Consider the following 26,279-nt stretch of genomic DNA (forward strand, 5'->3'; position numbering starts at 1 on the left):
ATAAATTTCAAGTAGGTCATGTGGTTTTTCAGAGGCATCCGGTTGGTCATTTTCTTCCAAGTTGAATAGGTGGAAATAATTAATGGGCTGGATTATTGACATGCATTGAGACATTCTTCTCCTTGTGGTTTCAATTACCAGCTTCAGTAGACTAATTTCAGATTTTATCTGAAGCAACAGTAATTATACAGGGCAAGAAAAATGTCCACCGAAATACGATCGGATAATGCTTAACACCATTGTTAGGCTTAAATCTTAACCCTAAGACAGACACCCAGGGCTTAATGCCTACATAGACCAGACTGTGTTTTATGCCTTCCTGTGGGCTCTCAAGAATGAGTCATCTAGAGAAAGCAATGAATTCTGAGAAAGCAAAATATTGAGGGGAAAATAATGGTGTCAGTTGAGTTCCACTGAGCTCGGTGCTGGATGTGGGATGTGGGAGTCAGACCTGGATTCGAGTCACCACCAGCTCAGCTGCGTATTAGCTAAATGTCCTCACTGAATGACTCAGTTCTGTGAGCTTCAGTTCCTCATTTATAACATGGGATAAATAATACCTAGCCCTGAGGATGACAGTTATGAATGATTTGATGTAAAGCTAGCCTCTTTCCAGTCTACCACCAGTAGCATAATCCATGACTCAGTGCATAAATGGACTGGCTGTGATGGACTTTGCTCTGTGTGTGTGTGTGTGTGTGTGTGTGTGATTTTAATTTTTCCTTAGATGGACACACGTATCTAGTGAAGTGTATATTTTTCATGATCTTGATTTTACAAATGAGAGGTCTAAAGCTCAAGAGAAAATGTGTTTGGCTCAAGCCAGTGCACCAGCATTAGAAGAAAGTGTAACACAGGGATGAAAGTCAAGGTTGCAGGCCAGACAACCTGAGTCTGGAATCCTCACTTCTCCACTGTCAAGTTGGGCTGTTTGTTTATATCTTGGGCAATTTAATTAATGTCTTTGTGCCTCAGATACCTATAAGACCTGGTAAGAAAGAGGATAATAGCAAGATCTACCTCCTAGAATATTAAGTGAGCTGATGAATAGAAAATGTCTAGTGTGGTGTTCCACACATGGTAAGCACTCAGTAGATGTGACTGTTATTAGTAGAACCAGGACCTGGTTCTACTGGACCTAAATGCTATGCTATTTCCATCTCAATGCCCTGTCTTCCAAGGAGTCAATTCTGGGTTTGAGTATGCTTTTTGCACTTCTAGGGCTTTTTGAGGAAAGGGACAAGCACTGTCCTGTCTATCAGGTATGATTCAAATACGTAACTACCTGAAGATAGGAAGATGGGTCAGATAACCTCTAATGACCTGGTGTTCCCAAGAATACTAGATCTGTGTTCCATATCTAGAGTCAGTAATCCTCACTGGTTTCCCTGGAGCTCAGGCATTTTGTGGTCCCCTAGAGGTAGCAGGGAACAAGAGTAGGCTTTTGGATCAGAAAGTCTGATCTTATAAATTACCATAAATGTTACTATACTCAAGACAATATGGCAGTGATACAGAAATAGACAAATATGTGGAACGGTCTCAAAAGTCGAGAGGCAAATGTGATCTATACCAAAACCTAATATATAATCAAAGTAACATTCATTTTGGTGGAGAAAGAGGACTTATTTAATGAATAATGCTGGCATTATTTACTTTCTACCTGGGAAAAATCTTAGACCACTGTCATAGCATATGCAGATTCATTTCTGATAGATTTTAAAAGTCAAAAATTGTAATGATAAAATTTTTGTTTGTTTTTAGTGTTTACTTATTTTTGGGAGAGAGAGAGTGAGTATGAATGGGGGAGTGGCAGAAAGAGAGGGAGACACAGAATCTGAAGCAGGCTCCAGGATCCGAGCTGTCAGCACAGAGCCTGATGTGGAACTTTAACTCACAAGCCGTGAGATCATGACCTGAGCCGAAGTCAGACGCTTAACCGACTGAGCCACCCAGGTGCCATGATAAAAATTGTTTTTAATCATATAGAAAATATTTATATGATCTGCATTTGGAGATACAACCTTAAGTAACAGAGGAAGCTCAGAAACCTTGTAAAGAAATAGATCAATATAACCAACCATATAAAATTTAAAAATCCCTAAATAGCCCAACACTCGAAGTGAGGTTAAAAGCTAGGTAATAAGCTTGAAGAAAACATTTACTGTACATGACAAAGAGTAAGTGTTTCTACAGTTCAAATTACAACAAAAATTTACATGAAAAATGTAAATAACCCAGAGGAAAATGCCTGAAGAATGTGATCAGAAGAGAAATGCACATAGCTAATGAGCATAACATGCTCAACATCAGCAATGGTTAGGAAATGCAAATTAAATCAATGAGATTTCGTTTTTCCCGTTAGATGTCCATAAATAAATAAATAAATAAATAACATTCCATGCTATGGAGATTATGGGGAAGTGGACATACTCATGGCTGATAGCATAAATATTTACAGACACAGCCGGTATCCTTTAAAGGAACCTGGCAGCATCTGTTAAAGCAGGTGCCTACCGTGACTGGACAATACTACCGTTAGGGATCTTTCCTGCTGAAATGAAAGTGTTAGTGCAAAAAGTATACAAAAGCATAGTAAAATAAGATGTAAATAACCTCAATGTCTTATGTTCAGGGAAGCCTGAGAAAAGGGAGGTGCGTCCAAACTATGAGAGTTCTGTTGCCTTACATGTGAACAAGAAGCTCTAGGAAAGACTGACATGGAAGACATTCGTGGCATATTGTTACCCTAAACAAAAAGCACTTTTACAAAGAGAACCTCTCTGAATACAGGGATATGTATTTGGGTGTGTTTATGTGAGCATAGTGAAAGATGCCTGGCCAGGAGTTCACACCGATTACCTCAAGGGTGTCACCGGAAGGAAGGAGAGGGAGATGATTACCCCCTTGCTTTACACACTTGTGTATCACTTCACATGCTATCACACATGCATGCCTTTTGTCTGGTTGTTTGTCTGCTTTAAAGAAAGGAACTGATCTCACATTGTAGGCCCTTTACTTACTAGCCAAGTGACCTTGGAAAGTCACATAACCTCTTGAAGTCTTAACTTTTCACATCTATAAAATAATGATAAAAGTATCGCACAGAGTTGTGGGGAGGATTAGCAAGATAAGATACGTCAGGCTCGCTGCACAGAGATTATGGTGCATGATCAGCAGACGCGGACTCCCTCTTCCTTCCTTTCTCCTCACCCTCAAGGTATATGTTTTCAGAAGTGCAAGCCAGTCCCCACACCGGAACCAAGTGCAAATGGGCAGATGAAGATGCAATGCACACAATTAATCCAGCAACTTCCAAAAGCCAAATAAAAATGGTTTTCTTTGGAGTTAAAGCCACTGTGGATGATTCATATCACTTCTCGGTCCCCCCATTCATCCAGACATGGAGAGTTCTGGATTCGGGGAATAATTGCACATGGCGCGTTCCGGGTGTGACAGGAAGTGGCCAATCCTATGATCTAGACAGCTCCCTGTTCTGAATCCAGGGTGGGTTGTGTGGACATCTGAAAGCTGCCTCTCCCCCGCCCCCCATTCTGCCTTTTCCATCTCCAGAATGCTGCAGTGGTGCGTCTAGTATGGGTAGCCACACACCATCCTCCCCCATCCCCTCGCCCAGCTCTTTCTCCAATACTCTTTGAATACTTATAAAAAACACATGATGCTAGACCTTTGATAAACGTGTTCTCACTTAATCTTCCCAGCACCTCTGTGAAGTAACTATCACCCCCATTTTACAAATGGAGAAACTAAGACTACAGAAATTTAGCCACAGACTCAAGGTTCCATGGTGAGGATATGGCAGCTCGTGATCTTTCTCCTCTGCAATACTAACCACCCCCCCAAGTTGGACAAGTTAGATGACCCAGTGGCTTAACTCTCCTTGCATAATAGTTATTTAGATTCCAGTGATAGTCTGTCTTGATTGCTAGGAATGTCAAGTTTCTCTGAGGAAAAACTTTAGACTTTTAACTAGTTATAAGATTTTTGTGGCTTGTAACCTCTATTCGTACTTGCCTGCTGAACTCAAATATCCCCTCTATTAGGAAGGCTTATCTGAACACTTGAGAAAAGGGTCAAGGTCAGGGTCACTTAAGCCTTAATATGGACACACCTTAATTACAACACTTACCATGTTTTATTATAATTATTTCTTAGTTTGCCTATCTTCCCACCATATGGGATATACTTAGGAGTGGCACATTTTTTAAAAATCTGACTCATTGGGGATATTTCATTAGTTTGAAAATGAATGCACAACCTAATGATTATGTGTTAAGTATATGTGTTACTCACAACCCCTGAAAGGTCCCCAAGTGAGAAAATGGGAAGCCCTAGTTAGACACTCTTTACGTAGTATGAATCAGAGTCCCAGCAAAGGAAGAAGAATCCAGAAGCAAAAGAGTTATTCAAATGCTATTCCTCCTATGAAATAAATCTGAAATCAGAAAGGGGCCAAAAGCCTGCAGCAGTGGGTATTTTAAACATGCTTATTAATAATGGCTCAAAGTGGAGATTTATTACAGTTGAGAATAGGGAAAGGGACAGTAAATCAGCATTGGTGAGGAAAAGAGCAAGGGAAAGATAGGAGTTCTTATTTAAAATGTATTCATATGCTTTATAACACTGAAATAGAGACAGCTATATTGAAGTAGAAGGCTTTATTTGTAGGATTGAATTCGCCAAAGATACGTTTTATGCCAGTATTCATTTTCCCAGCTTTCATTTGCTTTCTTTTGGCCGAAAAGTTGGGGGCCTTAGTTTATTGCTTGAAAGCAAGAAAAGATTGCCTTAGCCAAGTCTCTTCATGAAAATATTCCTTGCTTCAAGTGGTGACTTCTAAAGTGCTAGTTGGATCCCAGGAAAATGCTATTTTATTGGCACATATGTTGAAGAGAATAGTTTTTAAAACATTCAATTAGTTCTGCCTTTGAGACAGAATTTAAACCTATCTAAAGCAGTAGGATTAAATTCACGTAAAAACCCAACTGTTGCTTGGGAACCAATCCTTTCCCCACTCAAACTACCCTAAGGATAATCAAGCTCACATGTGGCTGTATTCCAGCCAAGGCAGCAGATACATGCTTTTATCTGCTGTATAAAAGTACCGAGGTACTTTAGTACCTGGTACTCCCTGGCCTAAAAACTCTCAGTGGCTTTCTAATACATTCGAGTAAAATACAAACTCCTCACTGTGGTCAGCAGAGCTCTGGAACGTCTGTGCCTTGTCTCGACAGCCAGCCTCCTCTCCTCCAGCTTTTTTTTTTTTTCTTTTTCTCATCTGGTTCATCAGGTTTGTTAACTGGCTTCCTCTGGGTTCCTTGAACACATCAGGCTCTTCTCTGTCAACACCAGTGCCGCTTCTCTGCCTAAGACCCACTTTTCTCTGCCAGTCTTCAGGAACAACTCTTCTCAGTCCTTCCAGAGAAATTATCCCTGGCCATTCTAGGTTATCTCCCTATCCATGCTTTATTCTGTAATCCATTACCATCTTAATTGTCTCTGCATGGAAGTCATCAGAAGTGCTAATGACACAGATAAACAAGGTCTCCCATATTCCCCACTAGACTGGAAGACCCCTAAGAGCGTGAGCTGTTTGAGCTGTTTCCGTTAGTCGCTAACTACCCACGACTGCTAACAGTGCCTGGCCTGTAATAGGTCCCCAGCAAATATTTGCTGCACGAATTCTCACTGTCAAGCCTGAAGCCTGACATGTTATAGGCTGTCAGTAAACACTTTTTTAGTGAGTTTGTCTTGTTCCCATAGGATTTAGCAAATTCACATAAGCCGCATAAATTAATTCCAAGTGCCCAACTCCCTGCCCGCGACAGCACGGTCTCTGCAAATTCTGCTAAGATGAAAAATAAAAAGAGGACAGATGAATGAAGGAGATGCCTAAGACTAACCTTCTAGGATTAAAAAAAAAAAAAAGTCCCAGGACAAATTTTAACTCTCAATATCAGCCTTGATTCCTCTGGTTCCTTGCTCTCCTGATCTATTTCTTGTTTTGGTGAGAACTTTTTCGTTATTGTATGGGAGTTACCATGATGTGTTAATAAACTAAACTGGGGCTTTTTTGGTTCACTGGTTTTGAACGAGCAGCTGATAGGTTTTGCTTTGGGTTTTCCAAGGCTCATGTTTTAAGCAGCTGAAATCCCAGTCTTTCATAGCTCGCTGGACCCTGAGCCAAGAGACTGCTTGGGATTTGTGGTTTATGGTAACAATACAGCATTGCCATGGGGAGATGTTTTGGCAAAATAACACATGGTCGTGATGCAGCAGTTAAGTGCCATCGTTTGGGCTCTGCAGAAATTAATTTGCAAAAACATCCCGGTCTGTTGTGTGTTCTAGTTTATATGTAAATTAGAAGATTGTGTGAAAAGGATGGCCCGGATGATGCCATTCAATTTCAGACCACTTGTCCATTAATTGGTTAGAGTGATTCTCACTCAGTTTTCTTTTATGTACATTTACATTATTTTCTTAATAAGGTGTACAGTCAAGCTAGAAAAAGACACAGCATTAGCCAATAAGTCATAATAACTGATGCTTTTAAAGTATGATGGAAAGTCTGCAAATTTGAGTCACGGGGACAGTCATGGAAACTAAGAGAAAAAGAATTCTGTAGCGGTTCTCTAAATTCGGAAGTAGAAGCTGTGCCATAGTATCCTGCAATGCAATTCTGCTCCCAGGGGTGACATGGGGTGTTTATTAACCTGAAGGATCAATAACATGGAGGATGGTTAAGTGTCCGAATGCTGGGGATAATGGTCTGCACAAATCCAGAGGGAGAGTTTCTAACTCTAACTCTTGAAGCCTTAGTTCACATGTCCAGCCTTGTTCTTCAGGTAAAGTGTGCTGGCTTACTCCCATGCCCCAATAAGCATAAGGGATCCCAATAAGAGATCTCCATGCCCTCCTGTCTCCAGAGCCTTCCTCCTAATGCATTTCCCTAGAACCTACATTACACCACATTTGCAGACATTTGAGTTGATCCTCTTGGTACCTGAGTTCCCTGGACTGGTTTTGACACCTTCATTACTGTCCCACCACCAAACACTGATTCTAAGAGCATTGGCTTCTTTCATTGGACTGTAGAACCTGGCCCAGTCCAGCTGGGCCCAGGACACAACCCCTGGAGCCTCTCTTCATGAGCGGTCATCCCCATTAGATTTCCTTGGGGCCCTGCAGATGAGACCCAAGCTCATCCGCTCTTTCCTGGATTGAAGCCTTTTTTTTTTTTTTTTTTCCTAACACAGTCATAGATATATGGCTTTTTTTTTGCTTTTAACATTTATTTATTTTTGAGAGGAAGAGCAGCAGAGAGAGAGTGGGGGACAGAGGATTTGAAGCGGGCTCTGTGCTGATAGCACAGAGCCCAATGCAGGGCTCGAACTCATGAACCATGAGATCATAACCGGAGCTGAAGTCGGATGCTTAACAGACTTCTGAGCCACCCAAGCACTCCCCTGTATGGCTTTTTAAAAATCCTAATTTTATTTGGGATGGTTGACATTCAAAGCAGTTTGATTTGAACCTTGGCACTTGAAATGTATTTTAACTAGCAAATGGGCACTGATGTTACTTTTGATTTACCAAAAAAGAAAGGGTAGCAAAGTCTACAGTTGGCCATGGCAACAATTAATTCTGAAACTCCCTGGCTACAGTAATATGCCCTCCTATGGAGCCTGCTGGGAAGGAAGGGAGGTGGAGAAGCACCAGGAATCTTGAGACCCAGGCATTGGTCCTTACTCTGTTCCCCCCTGCCTCTCCCTTGGCTGCGTGGCCTCGGGTTGAGGACGTCACCCTCTGCTGTTTAGTCCTTGATTTCATGAATGTGTTTAGGCCAGATGATCTCTAACGTGGCTTCTGTTTCTGAAAGACAATGAATCCATGGCTGATTTCAAGTGAGCGGTCCAGTGGGGAACAAACGCAGGTACCCCTTCAGGAGCGGAGCAGGGGCGAGCGCCTCCCAGCCTCCCAGCCTCCAAGCCATTCCTCAATTGTCTGAGCAGGTGGTTAGAACCAGACACTTAGGCCTTGATGGTGAAGTGGGAATATAAAACCCTGAAACTGTTTGTCATAAAGAATGCCATGCCCAATAAAAGCAAAGGCAGATGTTCGCATAAAGTTTTTGTTGTTTATGGTTTTGTGGGGGTGCTTTTGGGGTGGGAGGTTTGTTAGGAAGGCAAAGCAGCACCTGCCCACACGTGCTGCCATCTATTAGCAGTCTCGCAGTCCATTTATAGGGTTGGAATTATTTTTGTTAATGATTTTCATGGGAATAGATGAAATGCACTGTGTGCTATAGCTGTAACTACATTTATTGTGCAGCTGCCTTCCAGGGGAAGCCCCCCACACATCGTAGGTGGCCCGACTGTCCAAGAGGCTCTGGTCTCACAGAGTGTTAAAAATAAAAGGGGGCTGTATTCATTTCCTACTGTGGCTGTAATAAGTAATCACAACTTAGGGACTTAACACATCACAAATTTATCATCTTACAGCTCAGGGGATGAGGGAGCCCCAAATGAGTCTTATGGGGTTAAAACCAGGGTCAGCATGCCGGTGGTTCCTTCTGGAGGCTCTAGGGGAAGAATCTGTTGCTTCATCAGTTCCAGCTTTTGGAAGTCACCTTAGCTCCTGTCCTCTTCCTCCACCTTCCATGCCAGTATCTTCTTTCCTCTCTGACTCTCTTTCCATCCCTAGAGCTTTTCTCTAAATCTTTGACCCTCCTGCCCCTCTCTCTTAAAAAAGATCCTTTTGATTACATTGGGCCCACCCAGACAATCAAGGATAATCATCTCAGTACCCTTAACTTAATCATTTCTGCACAGCACCATTGCCTATGGAAGGTAACATATTAGGATGTGGACATCTTTGAAGGAGGGCCATTATTCAGCCTACCACACGGACTGTAGAGACCAACCAAAGCCCAAGGGATAAATGCCTTATCTAAAGTCACACAACTGATCTGTGGCAGTGCCATGGCTATATCCCTGGAATCCCCACAGCTTCCACGTTGATGTGCATCGCTGACAAAGATAGGTGGGAGCAGGCACTGAGGGAGGTTTTATTTTCATAAAAAACTGGAAATGATTGAGGAATAAATATAGGATTTTTGGTGATTTAAAAATAGTTTAGAGAAGACTTCTGTTTATATATTTTTTAAATACATGTTTAATTCAAGAGCTTCCTTAAATATTATAATTTGGCTAGGGCATGGTACTTTCTAAAGATGTTAAGTGACTTGCAGCTATAATAGAACTTAAATAATAAGGGGAAATGAAAGTGCCAAGGAACACACATACAGGTTCTTCTTTCTACTCCACCTTCTTCTCTTTTACCCCTCTTACTCTGGCCATGGCTGCCATTTTGAAAATCAGTTATAGCTGGAAAACCAGTTCAAGCTCTTTAAACTAAAGGGAATGGAACCAGCAGATATGCTCATTGAATGGGTTAAGCCAAATTAGATATTTTCCTTATTTCAAAAGGAACCTCACCTTATTTTGGTGTTGAAACAGGCTTCTAAGAATCTGAGGAACTTGTTTTTGGCTTTCCTCCCACTTCTGCCCAACAATGGCCTGTAACAAATAAAAGGTTCATAGAGTTTTGGATTTCAGTGGTACTAGACGTGCCATCCAGCCCAATTCTTCTCCTGAATTATGGGTCTCTTATAGGCTATCTTTGGCAAGTATTTACCATACTCCTCTCTTGCCTCAATTTTCTCCATCTGTGACATGAGAAGGAATGATGGCTACCGTAAATTAAAGGCTGAATTAAACTTGAGTTCCTGAGAGGACAGGTGCATCTGGGAGGGTCGTGACTTGGTTGTTAGGTTCATCTTCTCTAGGAATCACTCCCGAACTCCACTTGCGCTGCTTCCGGTTCAGTGCCCTCACCTCGAGATTTATAACCCACTTGCCTCATCCTGCAGCCACCCACCACCACAGTGTGATAATTGTTCTTGTACGTAACTCCCTTCCTCTAAATTCAGCCTAACCCAGGGCTGAACATGCACCAGGACCTTACTGTAGTGTTGATGGACGCTGCGGGTGGATGAGCGAATGATGACCATATAATCTCAAGGCCACGTAGAGATGGATCCAGAGCCTCAGTGGAAATACTGAGCTGGGGGTGGGGGGTTGGGCAGGAAAACGCTGAAGATATAGTCTGTGATCTTCCATGACATGAAATTAGTAACTGGCTCCCCACTGCTCTGCTGACTTTCATAAACAGAAGAAAATAACTGGAAATTGCCATAGAAATTTATTTCTGTCAATGTTTTAATGTGATACTGAAGAGGAGTAGACATTTCCCCTTTGGATATTTGGACTCAGTACTCCCAAGTCATTTTTCTCTTCCTATCAAGTGAATGCATTCTTGAGCTGCTGGTACATTAGGTTAGTGACACAGTGCTGGACTAAACAAAGACAGAGTCATGTTGCTGAGCTCCTGTCTGGCATTGATTGGGGTCATAAAAGTAATTCACTCCCTCAGTTTGGTTTCGACAACCCACAGAATACATAATACCTTGCATATGTCGAATGCTACTTTCTTTGAAAAGCTTTCAATACCTACCATATAGGACAAGGTTGATTCCCACATCATTCCTGCCACACAGAAAAGTGGAGCATCAGCTCAGGAATTACTAAAACTCTGGTGTACCTCCACATGAAAAGATGATGCAGGTGGACTATGCTGTCTTCCCATTAAGGTGTTAATGCCAACTGTACTCATCCAAGAGGCCACAAGGTGAATGGATCTGACACAAAAAAATCTGAAGGTGGACCTTAGAGAAATTGACCAAGATCCAAGTCAGGAAAATACCATAGCAACACCCAGGGGTCTTTATGGGTGGGAAACATTAGGTGTCTGTCTCTGATGTCACCCTTTTTGTGCCATGGCCCTTTTGCATTGTTTCTCAAACCTTCCACCTGGACTAATCCTACAATTGTTTGTTTGTTTGTTTCTAGTTCCTTCTTTCTGGGGATTGGTGAACTCAGCTTGGAACCTTTGCTCTGTGGGTAAACGGCAGTCGCCAGTCAACATAGAGACCAGTCACATGATCTTCGACCCCTTTCTGACGCCCCTTCGTATCAATACTGGGGGCAGGAAGGTAAGCAGCCATGTTGCTTCCATTGTGAAGTTGAGGGCGCCGAGAGATGCCGATTCTGAAAGCTAGTCTTACAGGTCTCCTTCTCTGTGATGAGTTTGTCTTTCCACCTAGGAGTGAAATCAAAGACCTCAGGCTTACTGCCAACAAATATAATTATGTCTAAATTGTACTTTCTCTCTCTAGCTGGTCAAACCCTCATGCTTCTCTAATTACTTTGTACCCCCTGGAGGTTGCCGGAGGCCCTATCCCTCAGTACCCCATGAAGGTCAGAAAGCAGTGTTGCTTCCCAAGCATATCACACTGGGAAAATCTCTCCTCTCAGAAACCTCTTTACTGGGGCTTCTTTTAACTTCAACAAAGTGAAAGAATAATTTGTTTAACAAAAGTAAAATCAGATATTTATCATTTTGGAAAGAAAAACAAACAAAAATCACCTTAGATGATTTATAAGAAAATCAATAATTAATCTTCCTAGGGGCATCTTGCTGGCTAAGAATCCTAACTTCTGCACAGAAATGCTGAGTTGTGCCTTGTCATTCTCATACCAGTGTCCCTTCCCCCCCACCAACCTCCCTCGATGCACTCCGCCTTCATGTGTGGAAGGGCATGATGCCCATGGGGATCTTCTCGTCGCTGGGTTCTAGCGTTTCTCTTGTGGGCTAATTTCTTTTTGGCTACCTTTTACTGTTGAGTAGATCATTGAAAACGGAAAACACACACACACAGAAAATTGTGTTTGAAGGTGATTTAGTTATTGCAAACTCAAGAGGAATGGAAAATCGTTTGTGTCCAAGAAATTAGGATTAAAATTATGGACAACTTTGTTACTGCCGGCAGCTGATTCTCCAGGGTTTGCCTTTCTTGGGCTCTGCTCTCTACATCCGCAGCCTGTTTACCTCACTTATCATGGAATCTATAAGAATTTTTGCCCCCTTCTGATGTATTGGAACACGTTTTTTCCTATTACCTGTCACCAAAACACCAACCAACCAAACAAACAAACCCAAAGTCGAATGACTTATTTAAGAGTTGTTAGTGGCTTTGACTCCAGTCACAAAGTGAGTTCTAAAGACATTGCACGTGATTGTAACTATTTCTCTATGTAGTATCTGTGTGTTATTTTAAATAGGACTTGAGAAGCATTTGTGTAGAAAAGTCCTATGTAGGTCATGTAGTTTATTGCTCTGATTCCACAAAAATTAACCTATCCAAATTATTGGTCCATTTGAAGTTTTATTTTTACAAACTCTAAAGGGAACTTAACCTGGGTTCTACACACACCTCTCTTATTCAAGTCACGAACATGGGTAGGTCCACTGACCAGTAAAGGACAAGTTGAACTTTTGAGTACTCAGTCTTTCTTTCCTTCTTGGGGAGGATGATGGAGGGAATAATTTGTGTCCTACACAGAGGGAGAAGCAGTAAAAATTCAGAATGAGGGGTGGGACCTGAGTTCCAGAAATTAGCTGAAAGGTAACCAGCAAGACTGAAGCCCAGAGACCATAGAGGTATAGGCAGGAGGAACAGATGGAAAAGGAAGATGGAGGCCAGATCTAGAGGCTGTGTGAAGGAGCTGGATCTTTTTCCCGAGTTATGGCAAACGAATGAAGCATTGTTCAGTCAAGAGCACACTGGGCACGGGATGGGAAAGGTGGCGATCTAACACAGGAATGGATACATAATTCTCACTTTCTATCAGCCCATCTTAGAGGAAAATATTGATGTGAAAGAAAAAAATAACTAATTCAAGCCTGCTTCTCCCTTAAATTTATTGGGAAAGAAGAGATGGGGGAGACAGCCTAGTGTTAAAAAGCACTCCTATGTTTTGGTTTGATATTTTTGTTGTTGTTGAAAGTGATATATATATATATTTTTTTATGTTTCCAATTCAGTAAAGTGTACCTGATCCAAATCAATTTTCAAAAGCACTGGAGTTTGGAATTTTGGAAACATTTACTTTTGACGATGTAAATATTTATATCTGGCACGATTTGTGTTGTCAGCTGTTTGAAAAGCTGAGAACTGTCTGATGGTTTCCTTTGCATTAGCAAAAGGTGGAAAATAGAATAGAGATAAGTAGTAGGACCAACTGGAATGAAATGTCTAAACTTGATAGACAATAGCTAAATCACGTTTGCAAGCTTTTTAAAGGTGGTGTTTAATGACTTGGAGACTTATTTTGGAATGAGTATTCAAATGACTGCTGTGAACTTAGTTTTGCCTTGAAGAAATATGTATCCAATTCAAAAGGTTTAAAAGACTGGGAGGTTTTGGGCAAGGTACCACATTTTGAAGTCTGAGATCAGCTGGATATCAGCATGTTAAGTGTATCCCAGTCATTATGTGTTTTATGTCACATTTTTATCCATGAGCATTATTCTTGCTCCTGTTTAAGTGTACCTTATGCATAATAAGCCCATGAAGTACCCTTGCTGTGATCTCTGACTTCTGTTACTATGTTTGTTTTTTTTTCATGTATTTGGCCTGACATAGGGTTCAGATGATGAATTACGGCTTATCTTAGCATGAGCAAGGGCTGAAATTTACCCCGAATGCAAGAATACAAAGAATGATAATAGTTACATGACAATCAAAACATATTATGTCTTGGATACAACAGAGTATATTCATTATACTTGAACAGTGATAGTTCTTCTTTTTAGGTTGCTTATTTTCAATGGTAATTCTTAAGCAATGTTTGGTGTTTTTGTTTTTTTTTTTTTTCTTGAAAGAGAGTATTTGTTACCCAGTTGTTTGTATCTGACACATAGGATTCTTATGGGCAAAATTTAAAATGACTGTGCTTTTCAAACAATACTCACTTGGGGCGCCTGGGTGGCTCAGTCAGTTAAGCGTCTGACGTCAGCTCAGGTCATGATCTCACAGTCTGTGAGTTCGAGCCCCGCATCGGGCTCTGTGCTGACAGCTGAGAGCCTGGAGCCTGCTTCAGATTCTGTGTCTCCCTCTCTCTCTGCCCCTCCACTGCTCATGCTCTGTCTCTCTCTGTCTCAAAAATAAATAATAACATTAAAGAAGTGTTTAAAAAAAACAATACTCACTTAAGTTTAGGTTGCATATGGACATAACAATTTTACCTTGGAATCCATCTCCCACCCTTGACCCCCATTCAACTTAATTCCCAACAGTCTAAACAGTTTTTTAAAATCTTGGAGATAATTAATCTATTCTAGATAAAGCTCCTGAGTCAACTCAGGAATCAGAGTGGGCGGGTGGAGATAATTCTTCCCTCATGATCTCAGATCATTTAACACCCTATATGTAGGAAATTGGATTATGATGTGTTTTTAAGCTGGGTTCAAGCCTGATTGACTGTTTTAAAGATGGACACCCTTGGTAGTCAATGGGCATGTACAGATTCACATGTGGTCTTTTTCCCCCACACCAAAGTGAGTGTACAATATGTGTTTGTGTATTAATTTTCATGTGCTATTCACGTAAGTTAGCTTCTTGGTAATTTGCATACAACAGTGTAAAGTGTGAATGTTATTCACAGCAAAATCTGAGTGGTTGGCTTGATCATTTTGGGGGTGCAGAAATTCCTCTAGATATGTGCCTGGAGTATTCTCTGACACAGGTGAGTGCTGGAGGGTTTCTGGATTAAGAAGTGGGGTTAGCCTTCATGGAAGACGTGGTTTGTAGTAAAAGAAGAAAACACGTATTAAAACTGAGTCAAAAATCACATGCCGATCCTGCCATTTTAACCAAAAATTACTTTTGGCATTTTTCCTCACCTTTTAGCTCTTTTGATAAAATGGACATCTCAGTAGTTAGTGACATGGGAATTGCTCATGATATGTTAAATGTAAAAGATAGCATCTAAAGTCATTCACTTCATGATCCCAATTTCATTTAAAAAGTACCCATGCTATGGGGCGCCTGGATGACTCAGTCATTTAAGCGTCCGACTTCGGCTCAGGTCGTGATCTCAGTTTGTGAGTTCAAGCCCCGTGTCGGGCTCTGTGCTGACAGCTCAGAGCCTGGAGCCTGCTTCAGACTCTGTGTCTCCCTTTCTCTCTGCCCCTCTCCTGCTTGTGCTCTGTCTCTCAAAAACAAACAAACAAACAAACAAACAAATAAATAAATAAATAAACCCATGCTATGCATAGAAAAGAGACCAAGATTAAATGTGATGTTGTTTTCTTTCTACTTTCCTGAAGCTTCTAGATTTTCTATGACAAGCTTGCATTAATTTAATAATCTGAAAAACACCTGTTTTTTTTTTTTTTTTACTTATCCTTTCAGTTTAGGCAAAGATATACTTACAGTTGGCAAATATGGTAGTTGGAATAATGCCCTCTCCTAAAGGTATGCATCTTCTAATCCCCAGAATTTGTACATATGTTATCTTACATGGCACAAGGTATCTTGAAGGTGTGATTAAATTAAGCATCTTAAAATGGGAAGTTCATCTGATATCATCCAGATAGACCCATTGGAATCACAGGGTTCTTATAAGGAAAAGACAGAGAGGCAGGGGAATCCAAGGCACAGAAGGGGATGTGACAAAGGAAGCAGAGGTCAGAGTGATGTGTTGCCATGAGCCAAAGAATCTGGGCAGCCTCTAGAAGCTTGAAAAGGGCAAAGAAACAGATTCTTCCCTATAGTCTCCAGAAGGAACACAGCCCTGCTAAATCCTGGATTTTAGCCCAGCAAAACTGATTTTTTACCTCTGACTTCCAGAATGTAAGATGACCCAGAATATAAGGCAGGATTAATTGCTAGCCCATGCCACCCACTGGGATGGATCTGAGGACTAAAGACCTCAGCTGCACTTCTCTCCACCCCCATTTATGCCAGGCTCCCTCTAGGGAGAAGTCACAGACCAAGACAAGACTGTTGACTCAGTCTGCATAAGCCAGCCTCCAGGCCACAGAGCAAGGTGAAGGCAGATTGGAAGGGGCAAACAGATAACATCCAACACAAGGCTATACATTTTATCTATGTGACCATTTCCAAATTTCCCATTAAATGAATATGAGGTAATAAAACTCATCATTACCTATCAAATTAGGTATAAATGTCTCGGCCTGGCATTCACAGTCCTTGTAAGATGGCCCCAGATCTCCCCTCCAGAGCCTTATTCCTCTTGCATGTTATGTCTATGTTTTGTTCTCAGTGAGATTGTAATACTTTTTTTTTTTTAATTGACTGTATCTCACCTTCCCCTGTGCTTTGGACACAACATAACCCTTCACCTGATGTAACTCTGTACCTTAGCAATCCCCATCCCTACCTTTTTATTATTCAACCTCTCTGGTACCAGTGTTACCTCCTCCATGATACTCCTCTTGATCTCTTTAGTGGATGGTGAAATCTCTCATCATTTGACTTCTTAAGTAACTTGCTTGTATTTCTTTTAGGACCTAACCTTGGCCTATAGTATATTAGTTTTACTTGCCTTGCCTCCCTGTCTTCAATTAAGGGCTCCTCATGATAAATGTGCTTTCATATTTTCATTTTATATCTGTGGGGTTATCTGTGACAGTGCTGGTTGATTTGAACTGAACCGAGATTATCTTTGATTACCAAACAAATGGTTTATGTGGACTTAGTTAAAAGTTGCTTTGACTCAAGGCAGGAAAAATATGAGCAAGTCCCATGATGAAGAGTAACCTTGCTATCAACAGAATCTGTCATTAGAAACTAATTTTCAGTTATAGTACTTTTCCTGAAATATGTTGAGAAAAATAATGACTGTGGATTGGTTTGGTGCCTAAAATCTTATCACTTCTCTATTTTTAAATTTCTCCATGAACCTGATAGGAAAATATAGTTGACCACAATTAATCATTGCAGTTCATGGCATGTCTACATTTGCTACGCTAAGAAACCTTTTATGAGTGAGGCATTTATGTTCCTTCAAGGACTTTGAGATATATTAGGGGAGAAAATACAGATATACAGAAGTTAAATCATAGTAACTGATTTAAATAACTATTTGAGATAATAGTGGAAGAGATACTAAGGCAGCAGTGAAATGATTAATTAGCAAATCAGTCATTTTGACGTTACTATTTAATGGTGGTAAGAAGTTGGGTTGGCCAAACCAGACTTTATGGAGGTGCTAGAATGTGAGCTAGCATGGAAAGATAGGTAGAATGAAATACTGTTTGCAGAAGGGTCTTTAAATGTTAAATGTTCTGGCTCCACGTGTGAAAGATTACAGAAATATAAGGATAGATCCATTTTGCCATCTAAATGGGTTACAGTGGTGCTGGTTTTTATTGGATAACTGATATTAAACTTTCATAGGTAAGTATTCCTTCCCATTTGGAACTCATTAGCTATCTTTAAGTACCATGGGTCTTTTTATACTGAAGCTCTGGTGTGAAAATGATACACATAATTTCACATAGGCTTCTGGGATAGAGCAGATCTGTAAGAGCTGATGAAGAAGTGAATGTAATTCTTACTCATTTGTATTTTGTGGCTTGATAAATTTCTTGACTTGCCACATTGATAATATCCTTTCTCAGAAGGAGGCAATAAAGGGTCTCTTTATTTGGATCTAAAGCAGCTTGGTGGTATGGAATGGACAATAAAATTCTAGAGGAAAGTGGGTGTATTATCTTAGAAAATACGGTAGCTAATATTAAAAAAAAAAAAAGCTAATAACTGTTGTCAGACATAGATCCTAAACCTTCAAAAGGTGAATTTTTGTAATATAGTTAGAATAGATGTGATCTCTTTGCCTCACGGAAGGTAACTCTAGAGGATTGAGAAGCTCTTAACAATGAAATTATGGTAACAAAATTACAAATGATGATACCAAATAAAGGAAGTGGTAGTGACTAAAGATACTGGTATGGTGGTTCAGGGAGTTTTGCCAAAAATATGTGTTAAAATGGCATCTAAAAGATGTAAGAGAAAGGGCTTATAGTCACAGAGGGGGACAAAAGTGGAAGGAATCTTTGAAAATGGTTTAAGGGAGAATAAGGCCCAGAATGAGTGTAGGATTGCAGAGCAGGAAGGTTTTTTAAAGTTACAGTTAGAGGAAGCAAGGACATTAAGACAATGTTGACCTTGGGGCACCTGGGTGACTTGGTTAGGCGTCCAAACTCTTGATTTTGGCTCAGGTCATGATTTCATGGTTCATGAGTTCCAGTCCTGAGACAGGCTCCATGCTGACAGAACAGAGCCTGCTTGGGATTCTCTCCGCCCCCCCTCCCCTGAACTCACTCTCTCTCTCTCAAAAATAAATAAACTTAAAAAAAAATAAGACAACGTAGACCTTCGTTTGGGGGAGGATAGATGTCCACAGATGTTCTGCTTTGGGTTTAGATTTTAGGTTTATCACCAACCACCTAGATAGGAGAAACCTAACCTCTCGGAGCTTTAGTTCCCTCTCCTGTAAAAGAGAGGTTGTAACAGTACCCCTCTTGCAGGGCTGGGATGAAGGGAAGTACATGGAATAGCGAACCTATTAGGCAGGTTATAAGCAAGTTATGGGGCCAGTGGCTGGCAGAGGAGATACACCACAATTGTTAACTACTGTCTTCATCCATTCAGGCTGCTGTAACCAACTGTCAGTGACTGGGTGGCTTCTAAAGAAGGGAAATTTATCTCTCACAGTGTTGGCGGCTGGGGGGGATGTCCAAGATCAAGGCACTGGCATGGTTGCCTGCTGGCATCTTCCTTCTTGCTGAGTCCTCACATGCTGAAGGGACCAGGAAGCTCTGTGGGGCCTCTTTTATAGTGGCTCCAATCCTGATCACGAGGGCTCTGCCCTTATAACCTAATCACCTCCCAAAGACCCCTCCTCTTGTTACCACCACCTTAGGGGTTAAGATTCGAACATACGAACTTTGGGGGGATGCCAACATTCAAACCATGGCAGCGACCATCAGACATGTTGTGGCTGTTAGTGAGAAAACACAACTTAACTCCCACTTGGGTTTCTCTGTCAAAGAAACTCATACTCACTTTAAAATCTGTAACATATATGCCAAGAGGTAAAGTGGATGGCAAACTAAAAATCCCAAACCACCTCGCCAGTGCCCCCTGTCCAAAAGTTTGAAATTCGGGAGACATAAAGGTAAAGCTTTCCTCTCAGGTGTATGTTTATAAATAGCTGCACAGATTCAGGCTGGGCTGCATTTGTTGTAAAATCGCTACATGCGAAATGGTAGAGGAAGTTACTGGATAATGTGTGCAGCATGCGTAAATAGCACGGGGAAGATACCAGGAGACAAATTCAACCTAATTACATAGTACATAAGGTACTGCTCCACGATAAGTGAGGTCACTGTCCTGTAATCACCTTCAGCGAGAAGAGACTATCTGGGATATTACGGTCGGATCCCTCCGTGCTGATGGCTAGAATAACTAATGGAAAAATGTTGACAAAGTGCAGAAGGAGACACAGGAAAGAGTGATGAGAAGAAGCAGACATTCTGTATATTCTCTGTTCAATTCTCTTTCTGTTTCTCTCCCTCTCTCTCTCTCTCTCTCTCTCTCTCTCTGAAAGGACGGTATTTGAAGGTAAATTACAGGTGGCTTCTAACAGTACCTGTCCCGTGCAGCCTCAGACACAGAGAACCAGTGCTGGTGTCTGGAAATGGCTTGGACCAGACTTTATTTCAAAGTGTGGAGGGTGAATGACCTCCCTGTGTTTCGCTGAGAACCCCCAGCACAAAAAGAGTTGCGGCAGGCTCCCAGGTCCACTGGCTGTGGTGGAAAAGCTCCAGCATCAGAGGGGAGCCTCGACCTGGCCCGGAATCCTCTTCCCATCTGGCGATTATGAGTAATGGTTAGCCGGGCACGTGGAATATGTTTCTTTGAGGCTGACCCCCGAAATGCAGATTTAGCTAAGATGTACACCCTCTCAAAGGAAAGCTCCCTTTAAAGCCCTAGCGTTGGTTTGGAACTAACCTGCCTTCTCGTCTTTCTCATCCACTATCAAAATTACTCCTCAGAGTTTTGAATAGAGGACCCTTTCTCCTTTGGGATATTTTGCTCTGAATAGCTAGGATGGGGGAATGTTCCAAGAAAGGACTTTGATTCAAGATAAAGAAAATGAGGCCAAGGTAATTGTGTTTATGCTCAGAGCAGAGCGTTTCGCAGGCAGTGGCAGGTTCAGTGCGCGGTGCTGAAGAGTGATGAGAGATAAGCAAAATGCAAGAGACTGACGCTGTCTTGAAAGTTGGAAACGGGCTCGGGGCTAAGGCGCTCTGTGGTTGGTTTCTGGCTCTCCTGCACTGTCGCCCAGCTTAGAGCGAGGCTCAGGACTGCTGCTCACTCTCTTGGCCGCTGCTTGTAATGTGTCCCTCTTGACATCACGCAGAAAATCAATGCAGTCATTAGGCAAGCCTTTGAAGGAAACACCTGGATGCTGGCTTTAGTAGTTTATAAATATATCTGGTTCTGTCTCATTCTTTATTCCTCTGGTGAGTATTAGAAAAGTCTTTGCTTTCCTTTCCTGATTCTTGGTCTTCCCTGACCACCCCCTCTCTCCTCATTTACATTTCTCTTCTCTGTCACTCTGACTTGCTCTCCTACCCTTTGCTCCCCTCCCCAGTCTCCTTTCTCCAGTTCACCTTGCCCCATTTCTCTGTCCGCCTTTCCTTTCCTCCCTCCTTCCTCCTGGTTGGGTACAGGTGACTGAGGGACGACCTGTGTGCCTTCTCTCCTCTGCATCAGAGTGGAATAGGGACTCCCCTTTCACACATTTTAGAAGGACTGACGGTTCTCTGATCTGGGCAGCAACACTTAAATAAGAGAAAATTCAAGTTATCTGGGGACTGAGTCCAATTTTTTATGAGAATATGAAGGGAATTAAGTCAAGATGCCTAATGAATTTACAGGCAAATGAATTTCTAGAAGGAATTATTTCTTCCAGGAATTTCATGGGTGTTAACCACATGGTAGTTTAGTTTTCTGGTTAATTGATTCCACAGATGAAACCAACAGGCATTTTACAAATTAACTGTCCTTCCAAAAATAGATGACAAAGTGTCTTATTTGCATATGCTGCTTGGAACTCAGCTCTCTTGCCATTCACCTAAAAATGGGGGAGAAGAGCAGGAGAAAAGGGAAAGACATGACCTAATTTTTACAGACCTCTCCCAGCTTGCCTCATCTTTCAAACATTCCAGAAGAAGTGTCTCCATCACAGTCAAGGAGATAAAACTGATAGAACACCTGGGCGATATAGAAACAGTTGTATACCCAAGAGAAGTTCTGGATTTTGATATTAAAAAGTCTGATATCAGTTGTGTATTCTATCCAGGAAGGCTCTGTCTACTCCAGGTAAGCCTTTTCATTTGACTGCATAAACTGGCCAGGCTCCTCCTACCTGAACTTCCAAGACCTTGAGTCCTGTTAAAGGGCTCTATCGTTGCCTAGAAACCAGGTACCTTTGGTCTGAAAATAAAAACAAATAATAATTTCCCCATCACTGCAGGGGAAAAAAGCGAAGCAGATTCTGTTTGAAGGACTTAAGAAAATACAAATTTTCTTCTTAGTTCTGCTTTTCTGAAGCAAAAGAACTACATTAAAACCAGAAAACTAGAATAAAAGGTCTGAATTGGGGAGTGTAAGCATCGTGAGCCATTGAACATATGAGCAACTACAGACTTCTAATTTTTCTTATGAAAATTTAATGTCCTATAGAAACAACTTTATTAATGTTGCCTGAAGGATTAAGAATAATTCATCAATCCATTTCTTTCCAATATCTCATATTTTTATCACTTTAGAATGTCAGCATTCTAATCCCTTGTTGTGTTAGGGCCAAGATCCAAATTGTGCAAAATGTTAAGAGTAGCCATTTCATTCTTCCATTTCCCCACCTCCCCACCCCAATGTTGTAGTTTGTTTGTTTGTTTGTTTTTATTTTGTATTTATTTTGAATTTTTTTAATGTTTATTTATGAGAGAGAGAGAGAGAGAGAGAGAGAGAGAGAGAGAGAGAGAGAGTACATGCGAGCATGAGTGGGGGAGGGTCAGAGAGAGAGGGAGACACAGAATCCCAAGCAGGCTCCAGGCTCTGAGCTGTCAGCACAGAGCCTGACGCGGGGCTCAAACTCATGGACTACGAGATCATGGCCTGAGCCGAAGTTGGACGCTCCACCAACTGAGCCACCCAGGCACCCCTGTTTGTCTATTTTTAAATGTGTATTTATTTTGAGAGAGAGAGAGAAAGAGTGCAAGTGCTCACACAAATGGGGAAAGAGCAGAGAGAAGGAGAGAGAATCCCAAGCCTGCTTAGCATGGAGCCTGACGCAGGGCTCAATCTCATGAACCGTGAGATCATGACCTGAGCCAAAATCAAGAATTGGACGCTCAACCAACTGAGCCACCACCCAGGCACCCCCACCCGCCACCACCACGGTGTGTAGTTATAGAAGATGAGTACGCGCAGAGATCAAATAAGGAGCATAATGCCATATTGAATGCTGGAAATTTGCAAAGATGGTGGATTTCAGGTGTTCTCACCAACAATAAGAAAATGCTAACTCTGAGTAGATGGAAACGTTAGTTTGACTGTGGTAATCATTTCACTCTCTATCTATCTGTCTATCTATATCAAATCATCATGTTGCACACCTTAACTATATGCAATTTTTATTAAAAAGATAAATAAAAAATTTTAAGAGATTAGCTGGCTCAGCCTGGCATCTGTTTTTCTTTTTTTTTTTTTTCATACAATAAACCCAGTGTCTATTCAGTAAGGTATTTCATTTTGTTAATGTGAGCCTTACCTACTTCAGGTTCTGAACAGATCCTTTTCCTGTGTTTACTAAGCTCTTCATCCGACGTGACACTTAATATAACATTAGTCATTGGCCGTTAGCCCTGAAACCCACATGCTCTAACCATGTACAAAACATATTTACCTATGATATCATATGATGTCATGATATCATATGATATCATATGATGAAGGTGCATGATTTCCAAGGAGTGAAAACATACACACCCACACAGTTTGGTGTGTCAGAGTCAATAGAAACCTGTCAACGTGGCAGCATCTCACCTGCCTGAAAATATCTCCTCCTACCTTCGTATCTCAGAGAGGCCTCACATCACATTCTAGGGAGCAGAGATATTTCTTAATTTGCATTTCCTCTGAAATATTCAGAAAACATATTTTTTTAGTTGAGAGAAAGCAAGTCTTTTTTTTTTTTTTTTTTTTTTTTTTTTTTTTTTTTTTTTTTTTTTTTTTTTTTTTTTTTTTTTTTAGCCAAGTAGCTATTTTCACTGATTTCTCAACAGGAGCAGTATGCATGACTCGTGCTGGGATAGAAAGGGATTATGCAGTATGTATAGCTTGCTACTATTTATTGCTGGTGTGCTAGGTAGGCTTGAATATAGAAATCAGCTCAGTGCTTGATGACTCCCAAATTGTTTATTTTGAGCTTGAGTGACTCTGGTAGAATAAGATTTGGGCAAAATGATCTGTTCAAATTAAGTGCTGTGTCACCCCTTCAGAGTCTGATGCTCCCCCAAGCCCAAGTTTAGAGCCCGACCTGCAGCTTCTTATACCAATGAGTTGCAGAGGAAGTGTTCTTCAGTGTGAGCTGCAAATGTGTGGGGGGAGCACAGCGGGGGAGATCAGCAAATGTATGGGTCCCTCTGGAGCCCAAATACAGCCTGATCGCCCAGGAAGCTCTTGAGCATGAATGAGTGTCACTATTCCAGAAGTCTTCCACTCCACCCCCAGGGGCCGAGGAGGGGCATAACCTCCCTGAGGTTCCTAGGCAAGGTGGCTCTCATGCACTGGCACACTGGAGAAGGGCTGGCTTTCCAAAGCCCATCCTGAACATCTCTTCCCACATCTGCACTCGCTAACATCAAGCTGGTATCTTGGAATCCCCCATGGTAGGTATGTTTACACCACGGAAATCTGCAGGCACGACACAACAGGGCCTTTTTTTCCTGGAGAGCTGGTTGATAAACATTTACCAGCACACCGCAGTTCTTATAGGCTAAGGGCACTTCCCAGGAGGAAGGTGAGTTGATTGCAGCCAACACTCGTAGAGGCTGGGAGACCTGCCCCCTAGCCCAGACCGGGGGATCTGAGCGGATCGCCAGCAGCATCTATTACAGCTCGTGTTGCAAAGAAAATTTTAGATTTGTTACAAATATCCCTTATTGAAAGTGACTCCAATGACTGTGCTTTGGCCTCCTTAAATATCATTCACATCCGGCTGGCCTGTCTTCTACCCTCCCCAAGCCCCGTTGCCACTACCTGGGGAGGAGGTGGGAAGCATAGAAATAATTCTATGAAATTCTGACTCTCCTTACCTTCATCCTTTTAATACATCTTCTTTACTTGGTTGCCTCCTACAAGCCTACATCCCTCCTGATCATGTCGTTGTACAGGTAAGGCTAGCATGTGGGGACAGCTTTTTCCCAATGCCTTGGTGATCACAAAGCAGTGTCACCAACAACTTTTCCATGTTAAGCTCCAGAATCAGGGATGCCCTGGGCTATTTCACAACCACACTTCCCCAACCCCATCCCCCAGCTTCCTGTCAGTGATAGTACACTTCCAGCAGAACAGTAGGCCACACTCTAAACACATGCTATAAACATATTTGCAGGTCTGAAGGGAAGAAATGGGGAGGCGCTTCTGGGCTTTTCCAAGTAAGTGATCCTTATTTAACACGTTGCTTTGCGATGATGAGTTCACAGTTTCTGAACCTAAGGGGTATGATTAAAAAAAAAAAAAAATCTGAATAAGAGTAAGGAAACAGCCCTGTGCCAGGCAGTTTTAAGTCCACACTGTTCAATCAATTCGAAGTATTACTAGCATTTTTCTCAAGAGTGTAATATACAACAACTGCCAAGCTTTCCTTTTGCGATTACGAAAAGGACAGATACTGGAGTGAGCCATATTTCAGCACTGCAGGGATATAAAAAATGAACTGCTAAAAACGGCCCAGGAGGAATGAATAGCAATAAGACATCAATGTCATCCGGATACTGATTTGTGATGAATTTCCAAAAGGCTTAATGGTATGATGCTATGATATATAGGGGCTTCCTGAAAGTTAATAACTGTAAGGTACCCACTTGGAAGAATGTAATGGAGGAAAGCGAGTGATCACAGATAATCTATAAATAAGTAACTTCACTAATACAGTCAAACTGTTCTGTGTCTTCTGGATTGCTACGCTCGGTGATTAGAAATACAAAATTAAAAGGATTGTGAAGAGAGAAGAAGGTCAAATGTTACACAAACATCCATAATCACACATCTGGTGAAACTTGAATTTGCCTTTCACAGATTGGCACCCGCGTAGTGAAGGGAAAAGTGGATGCCTTGATCACCTTTCAGAGGTGAATTAACCACCGCCAGAGTCCTTTGATGCAGATTCAGTTGGGAGCAACAAAATCTGTTGGGATGAACACATTGTTCTTGCTAATTACCACGTGGTCTGGCATTTCCCCCATGGGTTGTGTGCTTAACGCGCCAACAGCTATGAGGCATAGGGTCTTGAATGAGGGTAGCCCCTTTCAACCTGCAGTCTGGGCTCATCTGGCCCACTTAACTGTCATGGCTGTGGCTGACAAATTCTGGTTAGCAGGAAAGTATGTGGCCCAAAGACAGCACTCAATAAATGTTCATTGAATGAAATGATAAACAGATAAGTGAAAAAAATGCCCCAGATCCTGGAATTACAAATGGATGGGAAGAGGGAAAGCAACTAAATTTATTGGCTACCTACCACATCCATTTATATATACATATTTTATTTCACTTAATTCCCCAAACAACCTGAGATGGTCAGTTGTGCAGACCAGGAAGCCAAAATGTATAGTTGTTAAATAATTCACCTAGAGTTACAGGGATGACAAGAAAAAGAGCTGAGTTTCAGCCTCAGCTTGTCTGCCCAAAACAGTGTTCCTTTCCAGAATGCTGCACGAACGCTGAAGACAGGGGAAAATATTTGCCATGATAGCACGGATTCAGGAAGAAGAGGGCAGGGGATCAGAAGAGCCCTGACCTTCAGCCAATTTCCATCTCTTTGCCAGCATTTGAGAGAATGAGGGGAGGTGGTGCCCCGTGCTGGGTTCCTGCCACGTTCTGCCTGTTAATTGCATCTCTGCAGCCTGTTTATTTTGGCCATAGCATCATACATATTTTATCCTTCGAGGTGATGCTGTAAGTCTGCTTT

General features: G+C 41.7%; 1 protein-coding gene across 3 annotated transcripts in view; it reads left to right on the forward strand.

Moving 5' to 3' along the window:
* The window catches only part of CA10 (carbonic anhydrase 10 (inactive)), a 492,279-nt gene that overhangs the window by 200,479 nt on the left and 265,521 nt on the right, over positions 1-26,279 (forward strand). For all 3 annotated transcript variants that reach the window (XM_060646444.3, XM_060646443.3, XM_060646442.3), the window contains exon 4: positions 10,992-11,134. In XM_060646444.3, coding sequence (XP_060502427.1) covers positions 10,992-11,134 — 143 coding nt within the window. The remainder of the gene's footprint in view (positions 1-10,991; positions 11,135-26,279) is intronic.

Source organism: Panthera onca, chromosome E1, assembly GCF_046562875.1.
Source record: "Panthera onca isolate mPanOnc1 chromosome E1, mPanOnc1 haplotype 2, whole genome shotgun sequence".
In the NCBI taxonomy this organism is placed as follows: domain Eukaryota; kingdom Metazoa; phylum Chordata; class Mammalia; order Carnivora; family Felidae; genus Panthera; species Panthera onca.